The sequence below is a fragment of the Phoxinus phoxinus genome, assembly GCF_949152265.1.
Source record: "Phoxinus phoxinus genome assembly, chromosome: 20".
NCBI lineage: Eukaryota > Metazoa > Chordata > Actinopteri > Cypriniformes > Leuciscidae > Phoxinus > Phoxinus phoxinus.
The window spans coordinates 14,364,157-14,376,861 of record NC_136895.1 but is presented as its reverse complement, the minus strand read 5'-3'; the positions used below and the strand labels follow the sequence as shown (position 1 = coordinate 14,376,861).

General features: G+C 39.3%; 1 protein-coding gene across 2 annotated transcripts; it reads right to left on the bottom strand.

The window, feature by feature from the left end:
• Nucleotides 1–4,508: 4,508 nt before the first annotated feature.
• LOC306988817 (C2 calcium-dependent domain-containing protein 4C) lies at nucleotides 4,509–9,888 on the bottom strand. 2 transcript variants are annotated; one of them, XM_079593964.1, is made up of 2 exons: nucleotides 9,721–9,888; nucleotides 4,509–8,153 (listed from the first exon to the last, which is right to left on the bottom strand). In XM_079593964.1, exon 2 carries the CDS (start codon nucleotides 8,111–8,113, stop codon nucleotides 6,863–6,865), a length of 1,251 nt encoding a protein of 416 aa, XP_079450090.1. In that variant the 5' UTR covers nucleotides 8,114–8,153; nucleotides 9,721–9,888; the 3' UTR covers nucleotides 4,509–6,862. The 2 variants fall into 2 exon arrangements, with proteins under 2 accessions (XP_079450090.1, XP_079450089.1); XM_079593963.1 differs by having other exon boundaries at nucleotides 9,725–9,886.
• Nucleotides 9,889–12,705: the final 2,817 nt, after the last annotated feature.

Below are 12,705 nucleotides of genomic sequence, written 5' to 3'. Positions count from 1 at the left end.
CCCATTCATTTTAGCGTCACTTTGACAGCAAATAACTTTACATCTGAGGCGTTTAAAGACTCCATTTGTCCATTATTTATTTCTAAAGAAACATGACAATGTATAAAAGGCTTCATTACCTTGTACCTTACGTTATGGCCCCGTAGAAACAGTTTTTGTAAAAAAAGGCTAACAATTGCGTCATAACCACTCGACTCTCTGTCGCATATTCGAGAAATTACCGTATAGACCGGCGGAGAAGCTCGCAAGTAATCGGGGGGACGTGGAGGAATAAAGTCAAGGGAGAAGCCCACAGAGAGTGATAAAGTTGCTCCTGCTGCTAGCTCATGGACAGCTAATACTCACGCTCTCCGTCTCTGCGAGATTCAGAAGGGAATGATTCAGATTTCTCTCGGCACAGCTACTAGAAGACTTACAGCTGTCAGACAGGTTGTTCACGTCACATCTACGTCGTCAAGCTCAGTTTATCAGCCATCAGGAAGTGAGTGCTTCTAATTGACTTCACTTTTCTCCGTTGAAGTCAATGGGGTCGCTGTGTTCATTTTATATACTGTCTATGGAATTTCCAGGTTTGTCCCTCTTTGGCTAATGTATTTTCAAGATGGAGGCGCAACATGGCTTCCGCCATTCGAGCGACTCACTTGTATGTATTCTGAATGGCAGATTCTATGCTCACGAAAATACTTGATTAGTTGGTAGGAGTAATTATACATTAATGAGCACATATAATTTTGAAAGAATAAAGTGTCTTGATAAGAATCAACTTAAAAAATTACCCAGTGTAGCTTTAAGGAACTAATTAGCCTACAGCACTCAATGTTTTACTCAATTATTTAATTGATGTCTTAATTGATGTCTTTGCAAAAACATTTTATTTGAAATTAATAATTCAATCCAGAGCACAATATTTACCATGGATCACTTTACAAATTGACAATTTAAGATGACCTGTACCATCTTTGATTGTCTTTTCATCCAGCGTGATTAATGAAGCTCACTCCAGGATCCCAAGCCTCCTCTCAGTTCAGGTTTATTGCACTACAGGCACCAACCGGCCAATCGAAAGTTTGAGAATCGAGAGTGACGTGCGTTCCCATGGAAACCCCGGGAACATCTGCACCTGATGATAACAGAAGAATAAACATACGGCACATTTTTGATAATCTGATATAAAATTCCCGATTTCTTGTGGATGCTTTCCAAAAGGCAAAAATCGGCCGAGATCGGAGAGATCACTTATCATTCCGCTATGATCCCTGTGAAAAACTAATTCCAGCAGATGTCAAAGAGTTCATGCTGCAACATATATTACCCCCAGCTTCCAATATAATAATAAAAAAAAATCTATTTCTGAACTGTGTGAGAGGGCATTTTCAAAGAACATCATGTCAGATGTAGAGAAAGGCTGTAATCCCACAAAAATGTCACAAACAAGTCTTGAACAAATCACCATGTTGATAAGGAATGAAGGGCTTTTAATCTGAACAAATCGTGAGGAAGTAGTTGTCGTCTGCACCTGAATAATGTGCCATTTCTGCTGACAAATCTGAGACGTCTTCTGAGACGTCTTATCAAGATTAACACTCACAAATGAATGTAGGCTAGTAAGGCTACGCATCAGTCAGGTTTCAAAATGAAGAATTTTACATAAATTCATTATTTTACAAAATACATTCCCAGCTAACAATTTTTGGTTCCTTGAACGTTATTATTTGGTTTCCACAAAAATAACCAAATGGAAATTATTTTTATTGAGTGATGATTTAACATCCTATTCTGTCGATTAGTTACTTACCAAATAAATAAATAAATGATTGAAATATTGATTTGAGTCGAAATGGTTTTATAATATTCCCTGTAGCTATATTGTAAAGCTAATTCTGAAAAGTACAAATATTTCACTAATGTACAAAATCAACTAGAGCAACACTGCAATAACTCCAAAATCAAATACTTCCCTACTATTTAGCATGCGAAAACAGTACGCCAACAGAGAAATATGTCCGAATACATATTTAAAAATCAGTAGGCGAAAAGTGGGCGAGATTCTGAGATTCTGATTCGGTGTGAGACGAGTGACATGAAAGTAGCGACGGTTTCAGTTACAGTTAAAGCTCTGTGATCAACAAAAGTTTTATGATGCATAGGCCTACATTTCAGCTTACAGCTTCAAAATATCGCGAGTGGGGTAATACCGATGTATGTATTTTATGTTGTGAAAGTGTCTTGAGCTTGTTTTCACCACAGACCTTATTTCAGACATTTAAAGGAGAACTCCGGTTAATTTTAACATTGAGCTCAATTTTTAGTAAATTTGGAGTGCTGTCAATACAGAGAACAACGACAAAAATCGGTGTTGCCTACACTGTGTTATCCTATTTTTAAAATTTGCACCCTATTGACTTGAATGGGGCAAGTTTTAAACCTGCTTTTATCCTCTTAACATCTTTGATGTGTCATACAAGTGCCCAGCCATGTTGAGTGATTCCTTCAGAGTGAACACGAGTGAATCTGACTGCAGTAGATGTGAAAGATATGAATAAAAATGATGTTATATCAGCCAGCGCAAATACCTGTATTTAGTTCCTGTTTTCGGTGGAAGTCCAAAGTAGTCGATTGTCAAGTTCACGCGCGTGATCATAGTAACTAAACCTATGCGCGTGAACTCGACAATCGACTACTTTGGACTTCGACCGAAAACAGGAACTAAATACAGGTCTGTGCGCTGGCTGATATAACATCATTTTTATTCATATCTTTCACATCTACTGCAGTCAGATTCACCGTGTTCACTCTGAAGGAATCACTCAACATGGCTGGGCACTTGTATGACACATCAAGGATGATAAGACTAAGAACTGGTTAAGTTTAAAACGTGCCCCATTCAAGTCAATAGGGTGCCAATTTTAAAAAGAGGATAACACGGTGTAGGCAACACCGATTTTTGTCGTTGTTCTCTGTATTGACAGCACTCCAAATTTACTAAAAATTGAGCTCAATGTTAAAATTGACCGGAGTTCTCCTTTAAGCATGCAAAAACCCATTGAAAAAATGCATTGAATTTTGGACGATGGACCCAGAGGTGCTAAAATTCGAACTCTTTCCCACGTTTTGGCCTACAAAGTGATGTCATACCTCTGAATACAAAGTGATGTCATACATCTGAATACAAAGTGATGTCATACATCTGAATAAGATGAATTAGTACTTTTGCTAAGTGTTGGCGACAGTTTCTCGTTGTTATGCTATGTGAATATTGTGGGATATTGTGGGTATACTGGAAAGATCTGAAAATAATCAGCAGAGTTGAAGAAAGTCTAGTGAAGAAAAGAGGCAGAAATGTATATTATGTATGGCCTTCATAGAGACAGGCTCAGAGAAAGAGGGGTGAAACTATGGACGGCTCATTTGGAAAAACAGGTATGCTCTTGTTACCTCTCTCAGTCTTTCTTTCTGCTCTCTCGCCCTCTTTTTTTCCTCCGGCCTAATGAGGTGGAGGCCAGGCGGACAGCGAAGACAGATGACCCTCTGCTGTTATCTGTTTACCAGAAAGAGATGTCTGGTATTTTCAGCCCCCTTTGAACCTTTCGGTTTGCTCAGAAACCTTTCTAGAAGCCTCAGAAACTTCTGGAAAGGTTTCCCTTGGTGACCGTTGGCATGTACTGCATTAAACTTTGCCTTCTCATAGCACAGAGTTCACATTCTTTTTAGGGGACAGAAAAAAGTCTCAGATACAGATACACACATCTAATCACAACGGCAAATAGCTTTAGACGTTCCATGAGTGTTGTTGAAAATAATGAAATGAACAAAAACAATTAAAATTAAATACATTTTGTCTGTCACCAGGTGTTTCTTGTCGCATAAAAGATTTGACACAATTTTACGTTTTATTTTTATTTACAATTATCAGAATATAAGACAATGTTAATTTTCCCATTATCACCATAATGTTTAAATTGGTTATATTTTACTTTTATCCGTAAAATTAGTTTTTGCCTCTTTGTCCCCAAATTATGGTTTAACCCCATTTTGCTGTGATATTTCCTCTAAAATAAGTTGATATTTCTCACACCATATTTAAGAGTTTATGACAGTATTGACCACATGGTTAAATTGAAGTATTGATCAAACAAAATGAAGTACAATTCAAAATGGCCACAAATGTTTTCTTAATTTTTATTATTTCTTTCATGACTTGCAAACTTTGTCCATTTAAGATACAAGTTGTACATCCATGCAGAGGTGCAGAAAAAGTACACTGAAATTTCCATCAAACACTCACACTCACAAAATATTATTGATTGTTTACCACAGTGAAAATATTATCCATGCACACAAATTACAAACACCAGAGTTGACGGGATCCACTATGAAAAAAGCACACTGAACGCCAAGTGAACAGTTCACTTCCATATCAAGTACATAGGATTGGCACTTTTTTCAAACACCTGTTAAAACAGGAAGACTCCAGCATTTGAGTGGTTTAGGATATTAAAGACTTGACGAAACACCTGAATATAAATAAAAAGCTTTATATGCTTTATGCACTCCAGTAATTACTGCAAAATCCACAGATCATAAATATAGAAACATTCTTGTCCATTCCCTGCTTTGCTTGTGTAACCAACCAGCAATTAGTTAGTATCAATGGGGCCATTTGTGATGTTTAAAAAAAAAAAACATTTTAATGAGCAATAGCCAGCTCATTACCTCAAATATGCCTTTTCTGCTCTTCATCTAAATGGAGCCAGGAAAGGAATAAATGCTTACTAAATTTGTATAATTTATTATGAAACATCAAAGGAGGCGAAATATTCTTTCCAATAACGTAATAGCCATTTGCCAGATTTTACTGGAAAAATAATATCTCAAGCCAAAAAGATCCATGCATCCATCCATCATCATACTCATGTCATATTTCATTCATACGGTTTCTGTTTGTTGAAAAAGCACATTGCACATCATATCACTCATTTGCATAATGAAACATGCAGCATATACCTCCATTTCCTTTCCATACGAATTTCACCTAAAATTTGGCTGTTGAAAATATCTCTTTTACTACAGATGGAATGTGGCATTTAAATCTTTATATAAATGAACACAAATATTAGTTGATATTTCACTTAGTACTTTCCTCTGGGTAAGTAGTGTGCATGGAAAGACTTTCAAAGAAAGTGTTTCATGGACCATGTTTTATAAAAGGCTTTTGACAAAGAGTCAAAGCCAGAACACTCATTTCATTTGATATCCAACAAATAGATACAGATAATGACAGTCAGTCAAACAATGATCCAATATGAGCAAATCTAAACATGCAAAAATCGCTCTTTAGTAAGGCTTCTGGGTTTTACCAAATGACATTCTGCACACTGTTGCAAGAATACGTCATCACATTTACAAGTTTACGCAAACACATGCAGTGTGACGCAAGATTGTTCAGTCTGGTTATTTATCCTCCAAATTAAACAGCAGATGCATCCAGGATCAAAGCTAACATTAGCACAGAGGGCCATTGTGTAGCTTCAAAGGACTGCGCAGCTCTGTTGAAAAAAGTCTTTACAATCAAAAAGGTAAACGCTTGGTTTTAATTAGGCTAAATGAGTAGAACGACCGAAATACGGAAGGCAACATACAAAAAGACTTTGTCATAGTTTCTTGTCAAAGACTCTTGTCAAAGACTATTTACAGGCAACAAATTCAAAGCTATGCTAATACCTTGATCGATCATTGGCGTAACTTGGTTTTAAAAAGTGGGTGGGACAGGTGTGTTGCTAATACAAGGCTATATATCAGAAATGTACAATTTCAATCATTTAATTTATTGAAATATTTAATGTGGTTGCTTCATCCTACACATATATTTAGTCTTTAGAGTGAATATATATATATAACGTATAGAGTCTTTACGTGAATAAGTGAATAAATACATAGTCTGCAGGTGATGTTCATGTGTCAACGGTCTAGTGGTAGAATTTTTGTTAAGCGTGTCGATGGTTCTGGTTCTAATCTGCCCTTTTTCTCATTAAAACCAAAGATGTTCATCAGTGATATAATAATAATAATAATAATTAATTACATTTATATAGTGCTTTTCTCTGCACTCAAAAGGCTTTACATGGAAGGGGGGAATCTCCTCAACCACCACCAATGTGCAGCATCCACCTGGATGATGCGACGGCAGCCATATTGCGCCAGAACGCCCACCACACACCAGCTTACTGGAGGAGAGGAGACAGAGTGATGAAGCCAATTAGTATAAATATATGGGGATGATTAAGGAGGCCATGATGGACAGAGGCCAAGGGGCAAATTTGGCCAGGATGCCGGGGTTACACCCCTACTCGTTTCGAAAGACATTCTGGGATTTTTTGTGACCACAGAGAGTCAGGACCTCGGTTTAACGTCTCATCCGAAGGACGGTGCTTTTTGACAGTATAGTGTCCCGATCACTACACTGGGACTTTAGGACCCGCACAGACCACAGGGTGAGCGCCCCCTGCTGGCCTCACTAACACCTCTTCCAGCAGCAACCTGGTTTTCTCAGGAGGTCTCCCATCCAGGTACTAACCAGGCTCACCCCTGCTTAGCTTCAGTGGGCAACCGGTCTTGGGCTACAGGGTGATGTGGCTGCTGGCCACTTGATATGTTAAGAGCAGGGACACAAGAGCCCCCCCATCCCATCCCATCCCATCCCATCAGCAAATTACGCCTATGTTGATCTTGAGCAGTTTCTTTCTGAATTTGTGAATAGTATATCAACCATAGTATTAGGCCACATGAAAGACAATGAAGCAAATAGTACAGAAGACCCTTTTTACCCTTTTGAAGACAGTGTCCCAGTGTCCCATTCTGAAGCCTAAAATCCAGACAAGAGCTTGCACAAAGGGACCTCCCGTTCACCTAACAGCATGTCTCTTTTTAGGCTAGTGCCTTTATTTACAACCTTGATCTTCAAAGCTAGGTTCTTAACCTGAGCCGAAGTCACCGAATCAAAAAAGAAGTCCTCGTTGAAGATGGGATTGCGGCTGTTCTTGATTATCGTGCTCCTCTGCTTCTGCAACTTGCCTGGATTGAGGTAGAGCGACACACAACAGTTGATGCTCTTAATATCAAACATGGGATCATACAGGTCCTCGGCCGCCATTATGCGGATTCGCAGGCGGGCCGTACCCGCATCGTAATCTGCACAAAGTCGGACGGTGCCTCCTTTGTGCATGTTGATGGTGTGCTCCTTGTGTTGAAGATGCTCCAGAGCTCCACCACCTTGCAAGGAGGAACAGTGGCTCCGTCTAGGAACGTTCGGGCTGGGCTCCGCCGAACTGCACTCGTCTGTGGACAAGGAACTATGCCTGGCAAATGTCCGCTTGCCTTTTGCAACCTTGGCCTGTGTCTCATGTGTAAAGATCTTGAGTAGGGAGGCGGAACGGGATAGCAGTGGTGAACTAAACGGGGAGGACTCTGCCGAAGAGCAAGTGTCGCTCTCGCCACCGCTAAAGTATCGGTAGGGGTTTATGTGCGAGGTGTTGAAGTCCGGAGGGTTGAGGTGATTCCCCTCATTGGTGCTCTTGCTTTGGGTCTTGCGTTGAGTGTTGGGTGACGTTACTGGGCTGGTGTGGTCACAGTGGAACAGGGATTCTTTTCGCCGGGTGTGGGGACTCTCCATCAATGTGGCAAAGCCATAAGAAGTCTGAGTCTTTGGAATGTAAGGAAGTGACATGGCGGTCTGGGATTGAGGGTCGGCGTTTGTGTCACCTGCTACAACGTCGTCCGCACTCTCAATCTGAATGATGTGGCGGTTTGCCGCCCTAAGCAGGTTCTTGGTGTCTCCTGCCAACTTGCTGGCCAATCGTGGGCTACGAGGGCTACTGATTTTCTTGTTGTTGATGGTTTGCTCAGATGTTGAGGGTCTCAGACTTTCTTTGGACTTGACGTCAGAAGCTTCGGTCTCTGGTGGGCAGCTTACCAGCTTTGGAGGGATGAAGAAATCTGGAATCTTATCAGGTGTGAGGACATTGCTATAGACAGGCCCCTTCCCCTTGTCACCTGCCTCTCCTTGCCGGAGCACATTTGTTTCAACTGAGTCCCGGATCTTCTCCAGAACCCACATGATCCCTCTGGGTTTAACCCACTGGGTGATGCACTGTCGCCTGTAACAAGTAACAAAACGTTCAGCAATGAGCCTTAGATACGCACAGCTAATAATAACTTGCTGTTTACCATTATATCATGAACAATCGTCCTACATATGTAAAGTTGTAGGGTGACATATACAGCAATTTTCAGGGGGGACTTTGAGGGTTGCAATATTTTTTTTTGTGTGAGGTGGGTGGAGGTTCAAGCCCCTGCTTGACTTCTTGACTTGAATAAAACAACATGCTAGTACATGAAGCTCATTTACAGTATACAGACATTGAATGACATGGCATTTAAAGCAAATTTTCTAAAAAAGAGAAATATCAAGATCAAACAAATCTAATGATATTTGAAAAACTATGACTGTAGACAGAAAATAGAAGAAAAAAAAGTGCCTGACATTTTTATTTCTGGCACCATGCAGATTACATTTTTTTTTCCTTTATTGTTCTCAGTCCTGGTCCTGAAGTACCCAATCATAGGACATTTTGTCCTTATGACACACACCTGATTAATATCATCACCTCAGGAGAGGCTCTGAAGAGACCTTTACTGGGTGCGTCAGATAAGGGCGACATCCAAAATAATGTGCACTGGGGTACTTCGGACAAGAATTGAGAACAACTAATTTAGGTAGATAAAAAAAATCACCTTTATTTATTATAGCACTTTATACAATACAGAAGCTTTCAAAGAAGCTTTACAGTGATAACAGGAAAATTATGCATTTCGGCTGTCAATTCAATGTTGATTCCGATCCGTTGTAAATATCATCAATAATTAAATTAGTTAATTTCATCTATAAAGCAGTTCTTCAGAAAAAAGTGATGTCATCGTCCAGCTCAGATCAGTTCAACTCTGGCCAACGAACGAACACGGTGTGGTTATGATTCAGGCAGCATTTCAAGTCAGAATCGGTAGCATTCAAATAACAGCGATGATTGGACATGATAAGCTGTTAAGATTAACACAAAAGTGACTTAATCATTTAAATTATTCTTATTTATTAAATATCCAAACTGAGACTGAATGCACAGGAATAGCAACAGGTTGCTCTGAACATGCTGATGGTTTGTCTGATTCAGTTCAACTTCTCTGACAACTGCCACTCACTTATAGCAGAATTGAACAGAATTAATTTATAGAATTTCTCTTTAAAAAATTGTGTTTGAAAATCAAAATTACATCATCTCAATCAGCAGATTATTTTTGTTTAATTTAAAATATGTAACATCCACAACATCCATCTTTTCCTCTACAAAAGTACAAAATGAGTAACCAGATTGTGAGAGTTTAAAATAGGCTACTTGTAAAAGGACAGTGAAAGCATCATAAATGTGTATTTTGACTTAAGCATAACTATAAATTACTGGAAAACAAGACAAAGACAACATCTTATGATAGAGTTTCAAGAGACTATTAAAATTATTTCTTAAATGTCTAGGTGTATCTTTTTTTAAAAATGTAAAACAAATCAATAAATTCGAATTAATCGTCTAATATAGCCTATCAAATAATAACAATTCTTAATTACAATCAAGTTCAAGAAAAGTAAACTTTTAAACCTGTTGCATAATTTACCTACTGGATTTGTTAACGATTTTCCTCTCCGTTGCGAATCCTCACACGGTTTTACCTTCACAGGCACTTGAGTGTTCATTAGTCTGTGTGCTGCAGTGTTTCCCCAGCCCGCGGTGAGAGAGGTGCAGATCCGCAGGTCTCCTGTTGCGCTTATATAGTCCCACTGCACCCGCGCGCGCGCCTGAACGAACCAATCAGAGGAAACGATGCTCTTCCGATTAGAGATGAATCGATTCAGCGAAGCCGAGGACTGAAAACAAGCAGGCTAAATAAATGCTGGGTTTAAACACACACACACACACACACACACACACACACACACAGTGCTGTGCCTGTTTGATTTAAAGATTATGGTTTCAAATATTGTTAAAATGACATGTATGTTTATGTTGCAGTAGTCTATGCTACCTAAAAATAAAGTAAATTAGAGTTTACTGGAAACGGAGAATTCGGAACAGTTTCCGTTAAACCTTTTTATTTTATTTTTTATAATTGTATGTGTCGGTTTCCTTAACGTATTAAAGTCATTATGAACAATATTTTGTCTTGAATTCTAGATTTGTTTTGTTTATTAAAATTATTTATAATGCTGTAGGCCTATTCTATTTGTTCGTTTCTGAGTCTGAAATGTTCTCATTAGCCTACCAGAATCGTTCAATCAATCAATTAGTTAGACATTGTCGCAATTAAATATCTTTAGTAATAGCAACAATGAGTAGGCCTATAGCCTTCAATCAGACAGGAATGGCTGGAGTTGATTAGCTAAATCTGTTCTCACAGAAGAGGGTGTACAAAATAAGTACACTCCATCATCGCTTGTTAGTTGCTAAGTCATTGCTAAAATTGACTGTTCTGAAAAAGTGAAGTCAGCGGAGCACAAAAGCACTTGACTTAATTTAAATCACTTGCCTATCTTCTGCCGCGATCATTGGTTTCCCTGGAGACCTTGCCATATCTATGGCAACAAATAGATTTTTACTGGAGCAGAAATAGAACAGGTTCCAAATAGTGACCGACCGTCACCCGAGGGGAAAAGAAACCCCGGGGTGATGCTGTAGGTAGGGCTCCAGGAGATTAAACATGACCTATGTACATGTACTTTCACGAAAAGCTTATAAAACAAATGCAAAAAAAAAAAAAAAAAAAAAAGGTAAAGTAAAGTAAAGTTCACACGATAGGCTACTGAAAATCTGAATCTGAAAAATTCTGAAGCCATGGCCTACGATAGGCTATTTGTGAGAAACAGAACACAACTTAAGTTTTTATTCAATGAAAATATTGATATCAGCCCATGTAGGCTATCTTATTGATAAAAGTAACGATGTATAGGCTACATCGTGTGATTAAATCGCTACAATATTTTCAATGAATCGGTTGACAAAATCTAAAATGTAAATAATTCAATCGGGAAGAGGAAGGATCATACTGACTCAGTGATTCGGTCTCAGCGGTTACAGCCTGCATTTAGATCGGTTTCTCTCACAAAAAGCTATATCAGGCCTAGCCTATGACTTCAAAAGACATAGAATATAGCTAACGACGAGTAATATGGAACACGTTATTTATGAACCTTTTATGGTGCATAAGTTCTTTCTTACATTCTACATGCTACATTCTTCCACAAAAGAAAAAGGGACAGTCCACCCAAAAATGAAAATTGTGTCATCATTTAGGCTACTCACCCTCGTGTCGTTCCAAACCTGTAAGACTTTCGTTCATCGTTCAAAAATTAAGATATTTGTAATGAAATCTGAGAGATTTCTGTCCCTCAACACAACTACCTCTTGATGCTTCAAAAAGTTAATTAATATAGAGATTGTAAAACTAATCCACATGAATCTAGCAGTTTAGTCCAAATTTTCTGAAGAGACTCGATCGCTTTGTATGACGAACAGATTTAATTTAGGCTTTTATTCAAATGAGGTTTATTCTCGTGTTACACAGCACATTTGAGCTTCTGCAATAACCAATGAGCTTTGTTCTTAGAAGTAGCCTACGGTTGAGCTTCAGTTGATGTTTGCTGATCAATGTAATGGCGCTTTTCCACTGCATGGTACGGCTCGGTTCGGCTCGGTACGGTTCGTCTCGGCGCGGAACGGTTCGGCTCGCTTCGCTTTTCCACTGCGTGGTACGACTCAACTCGGTACGGCACGGTTCGGTTCGCTTTAGCTCGGTTGCTTTTCCACTGCAGTTAGTACCGTTTCAAAGTGGGTGGGACTGATCGTAAATAGTTGTCGCCTCTTTGTCCCTACACTGTTTGTAGGTCCGGCGGCAATCAACGAGAGGAACGTCTGCACCTCGTCCACTGACCACGATTCAGCCATTTCTTTTTTTTTCTTTTTTTTAACTTATTTTGTCAAGTAAATACTCTAAAAACAGTTGCTACTGCGTTGGCTGTTGTCTGGCTATTTAAATCTAGCGGGTTTAATGTCTCGTGTTGCAAATACAATGACGCTGAAGTGACGATTCTGTCTGACCAATCAGTGATCTGCAGTGTTTTCACGTCACGTTTAGTATCGGTACGGTACGCTTGGAACCTCAACAGAGGTGGTACCATTTAAAGCGAGCCGAAGCGAGCCGTACCGTACCGTACTATGCAGTGGAAATGCGCCATAAGTGAGCCGTACCGAACCGAGCCGTACCGTACCATGCAGTGGAAAAGCGCCAAAGCGTGCCGTGCCGTACCGAACCGTACCGTACCATGCAGTGGAAAAGCGCCATTATATGTGAATAAAAGCCTAAATTCAATCTGTTCATCATATAAAGCTATCGAATCTCTTCCGAAAATTTGGACTAAACCACTCAATTCATATGGATTAGTTTTCTTCATAAACTTTTTGAAGCGTCATGGTGGTAGTTGCTTAGCTGTCAATGGAGGGACAGAAATATCTCATATTTCACCAAAAAGTTGTTTATTTGTTTTCCGAAAATTAATGAAAGTCTTGCGGGTTTGGAACGACATGAGGGTGAGTAAATGATGACACA